The sequence below is a fragment of the Siniperca chuatsi genome, linkage group LG15, assembly GCF_020085105.1.
Source record: "Siniperca chuatsi isolate FFG_IHB_CAS linkage group LG15, ASM2008510v1, whole genome shotgun sequence".
Lineage (NCBI taxonomy): Eukaryota > Metazoa > Chordata > Actinopteri > Centrarchiformes > Sinipercidae > Siniperca > Siniperca chuatsi.
In genome coordinates, this window is record NC_058056.1 from 28794429 (window position 1) to 28799428 (window position 5000).

A 5000-nucleotide genomic window follows, 5' to 3' on the forward strand; every position below is an offset into this window, starting at 1 on the left:
CCAAACCAGATACTGGTGAGAAACTACTCTGTTATATATATATATATGTATATATATATATATATATATATATATATATATATATATATATATATATATATATATATATATATATGTGTATATATATGTATATGTGTATATATATGTATATGTGTATATATATGTATATGTGTATATATATATATATATATGTATATGTGTATATATATATATATATGTATATGTGTATATATATATATATATGTATATGTGTATATATATATATATATATATATGTGTATATATATATATATGTATATGTGTGTATATATATATATATGTATATATATATATATATATATATATATATATATATATATATATATATATATATATATATGTATATATATATATATATATATATATATACACACACACATATACATATATATATATACATATATATGTGTGTGTGTGTATATATATATATATGTGTGTGTGTGTGTATATATATATATATGTGTGTGTGTGTGTGTATATATGTATTTATATATATGTGTGTATATATAAAACACAGTATAACCTGACTGGGTTGTGACTGATTGGGAAGAGTCTGAACAGCGAGTAATGCCTGCAGGTCAGAACGGTGGGAATCTTTCCCACGCTGCCTTCCCTGTCACATGACCTGACCACTGTGGTTTGGTTGTGGCTTTTGTGACATCGCAGCCAATAGGAGAGGAGACTGCAGCTTCCAGTTGATCAGTCGACCTGATTTAAAAAGACCCGTTGTGATCAGCTGATTCACACATGAATCTGCTGTCGGTTTTTAAGGCTGGTTCCGATATTTCTTTAGACTTTATTTGATTGTGTTAAGGCGAAAAACTTAAAAATGTAATATAACATTCAGAAAATCCAACCCTGTTGTTGATATTATTTATGGTCGGCATTTTTTTCAGCAATAGACAATCAATGTATTTCCATTCAGTAATTATCTCTATGTATAGTAGTTTTTATTGGTAGTGGTGGAGTCCGCCGTTCCCATCACCTGTTCACTCTCCTACAGTCGTATCAGAGCTAGATTAGCTTACTGCTAATGCTAACACAACATTTCCTGCTGCTGCTTCACATTAAAATACTTCAGCGGGCTTTTATTGTGAAGCAGTCGCAGGAAACACAGTGTGTTTATCGCTGAGTTAGCGCTGACGTCTACAAAACAAAGCAGTGACTGAGTCGATGTTGGAAAACGACATGAAGTCAGAGTCTGTAATTATTATTCACCTCTTTATTAAAACAACCTGCGTTTGTTTGGCTGCGCTGGAAACGATGTAGCCGCTCAACCAGCGTTTACTGTCGTATTACACCACAACTACTGTTACCACGGTAACCACAGGTGTCACCAATTCAACCAGGGCTGAAATCTGAAGGATTTTTACTGTAACGGAGTGAGTGCAAAGAGCAGAGGTCTAATCAAGCAGAATTATTTTTGTAAACGTTCAAACGGAGTCTCTGGTTTGGCTGGACCTCCACACACACACGCAGTCGTGTTTCCAGCACTTTCAGGGACATTACATTGACCTGGAGACTTACCCGAACCTCAGTTGGACGATCCGTCCCCAATTAGCTGGTCTTTAGTCTGAAATGTGTCCCCGAAGGGAGCCTAAGTCAGACTCCACACACATTAAACAGGCCAGTAAACCTCTCAGTGGGTCTCAGTAATCGTAAAACCTGCAGAGTCCACAACACGACACAGTTCTGTCGACCAGGAAACAGCAACACACAGAGAGGAATGCTCGTAAACACACACACACACACACACACACACACACACACACACATCACTTCCTGTAGTTTGTGAGTGAGAAGCAGCAGTCAGGACGAGTTGAACGTAAAGACGACGTGATCACGGAGAAACGTCTGTCTCATGATGTGTGAATCCAACCTGTTTGTTCCACGAGACAGAAGACAGATTTCCACACCAAACTTTACAGCTCCACTACTCGAATTTCACGTATTTTGTGTCTTTGCATTGACTTTGTATGAAATCACGCCGCGCCGACAGATTCACTTTGCTCTCTGTGTGAACCATAAGAAACGAAATCATCGGGAAGTTGTGGCTGTAATGACCTCTGCAGCCTGTAGGGGGCGCTGACAGCACGTCAGGTTTCATCTCTGTCTCTGTCTCTCTGTCTCTGTCTCTCAGGTCTCCAGTTATTAGCCACGGCCAGTCGGGACCGGCTGATCCACGTCCTGGACGCAGGCAGAGAGTACAGCCTGGTTCAGACTCTGGACGAACACTCGTCCTCCATCACTGCCGTCCGATTCGCTGGTCAGTGTCGGTGACCTCTGACCTCTGTCTGCTCTGCTCATGTTAAAGTTGTTGCTATAAACTCTGCTGCTGATGTTTCTCCCCTGACATCGCCTTCTTCTTCCTGTCTGTCAGCCAATGAGGGTAAGGTGAGGATGATCAGCTGTGGAGCCGATAAGAGCGTCTACTTCCGCACCGCTCAGCAGGTGAGAGCAACACCCGAGTGATGTCACACAGCAGCTCCGCCCTTTTCCTGTTCAGGTGTTTCAGTGTCGACAGAATCCGCCTGAAAACATTCAGCTCCGGTCTGTTAACGCTTGAAACGGTGGAGTTTTTACTTTTTATGTAACTTTCTGCTTCTTCTCGGCTCAGAGGAGAAGAGGAGACTGCACCGCCTTCATCAGCTTTAGTTACTTTAATCAGAAATGATTGATTTATTGTTACAGGTTGAGATCAGACTTGATTGATTCACAAGCTGTCCACATTAATCAATAATGCATCAATAATTATAAGCCACTAATATTAGGTATTATTCTGAAATGGGCCATTCTGCAGAATGAGTACTTTTACTTCCTGTACTGCAGCTGATGATTATTTAATCATCAGATGATCTATCAATCAAAGTTCATAGTTAGTAAAAGAGTTTGTTCTTGACTCTGTTGAAGTCAGTTCGAGCTGCAGGAGTTTATTCTCTGCATGTTAATGTCAGCAATATTAAATGTAACTGAAATATAATGTAAACGAGTTCACGTCCTCCTGTTTTTACGCACATTTTCGAGTGGAAACGTCAGAAATGAGAAATGATCTCCGCCAGCTGTTTTCCTCATCTTCACACAGCAGCGAGTCCGGTTTTATTTGGATCAGTTTCCGGATGTTCAGTTAAAATTTGAGCTTCAACAGACCAGATTAACAACCTGCTTTCTTCTTCTGCTCTTCCTGCGGGCGCAGCTGGAGGAGGGGTTGGAGTTCACTCGGACTCATCACGTGGTGAGGAAGACGACTCTGTACGACATGGACATCGAACCAACCAGGAAGTACGCAGCAGTGGGCTGTCAGGACCGCAGCATCAGGTAACACACACACCTGTCTGAGAGTGTGTGTGTGTGTGTGTGTTGCAGCTAAAACAAACATGTTCGGTCTGCAGGCCGGATTATTACCCAGCAGGCAGCAGCAGGTGGATTAGGATTAACTGCCATGATGCTCTCTTCTTCTTCTTCTCTTGTCGTTTCTTTGCCCCCCCCCCCGGCCTCCTCTCATCTGAAGAACAGCAGAAATAGTTTCCAGATTCACATCATCCTCTTTAATAACTTACATGTTTATTGATTGTTTTCCAGGTTTGATGATAATAATGTTTAGCAGCAGAACTCAAGTTTCAAATGTCCAGAGCAGCACATGAATGCACCGCACACACACACACACACACACACACACACACACACACAGGACTCCCCTTGGTGTTTCAGCCTTACGTCCTGCGTCACACAGTGTTGTGTGCGTCTCGTCGTCTCGTAGCTAAACTTTGCCTTAACGCGCAGACTGAACCTACAGGAGAGCTCACGCCTCCTCTTACCTTCACACAGGGAAGATTTAATATTTTTTTGTGATCATCGAATTATGAAGACACACTTAGATTTTTTGCTTCTTGTGCTGCAGCCGCGACCCGACTTCCCTGCAGGTTCAAAAGACTTTTAATAGTGCAAAACAATATTACAACAATATTGACATTTAGCCTAAACTGTGTCCAACAACACAAATCTCCTCAGATGGGGGGGGGGGGCTCACAAGGCCTGTAGTTTTAATACTTGCATTAACGTGCACTCAGAGCACGAGACGCATCGAAGCTGCTACATCCTGCAAAACCACGCCCATCCGGGTGAACTCTGTAGGGACGTAGACGCAGCTCAGCCATGTGTTCGCTCAGTCATTCGTCCCCAGATATGAGGAGTTCATCTTTTATGGTTTGAATTTTTCACATGAATTATCTGAAATGAGCTACATGGTTTAATGACTGGTTTCCAGTCCGGCTGCTCTGTGTGTTGATGTGTGCTCAGGCTGCCACCTGCTGGTCGGAGTGGGAAGTTTGATACCTGTGAGCAGAGTCTGAGCGTGGATCTGCTGTGGCAGGAAGCTCTGGGAGACATGACAACATTAAAGTAAAATGTGCACTGTCGTCCCACAATGCAATGCACAAGAAAATGGAGGCAGCGTTTCCCACAGGACTTTGAGAGACTGTGGTGGGTTGAGCTGTCGTCTCCACTGCGGCCTCTCTGCTCTGCCGTCAGTGTGTGTGTGTGTGTGTGTGTGTGTGTGTGTGTGAGTGTGTACAGCGGGGGCGCTGACGGTACAAAACACAACGTTAGAGATCTTTTCTGTTATTAAGAGACGTGTCCAAATGTTTTCGGCTCAGGGTAATTAACGGGAAACTGCTATGAAAAACAAAACGTTACACACAAACATTTCATACATCAAAACACAAAAATAAATGAAGTGAATAAATTAATAAGTGAAGTTTTGACACATCAGAATCATTATGAACCAGACTGTTTTATTAATTTATTATTCCCCCCCTGCAGGATCTTTAACATCAGCAATGGTAAACAGAAGAAGTTGTATAAAGGCTCTCAGGGCGAGGATGGGACTCTCATTAAGGTAGGTCACGCCGTCCCTCCAAAATCAGTCTGCTGTTGCCATGGCGATGTTTCCACGGATGATTCAT

At 42.0% G+C, this 5000-nt stretch overlaps 1 protein-coding gene across 1 annotated transcript in view; it reads left to right on the forward strand.

The window, feature by feature from the left end:
* Positions 1-5000, forward strand: part of mapkbp1 (mitogen-activated protein kinase binding protein 1) — a 48910-nt gene that overhangs the window by 28688 nt on the left and 15222 nt on the right. The window contains 5 exon segments of the mRNA XM_044167070.1: positions 1-15; positions 2180-2305; positions 2420-2490; positions 3233-3354; positions 4858-4933. The exon segment at positions 1-15 is cut by the window's left edge and continues 77 nt beyond it. Coding sequence (XP_044023005.1) covers positions 1-15; positions 2180-2305; positions 2420-2490; positions 3233-3354; positions 4858-4933 — 410 coding nt within the window.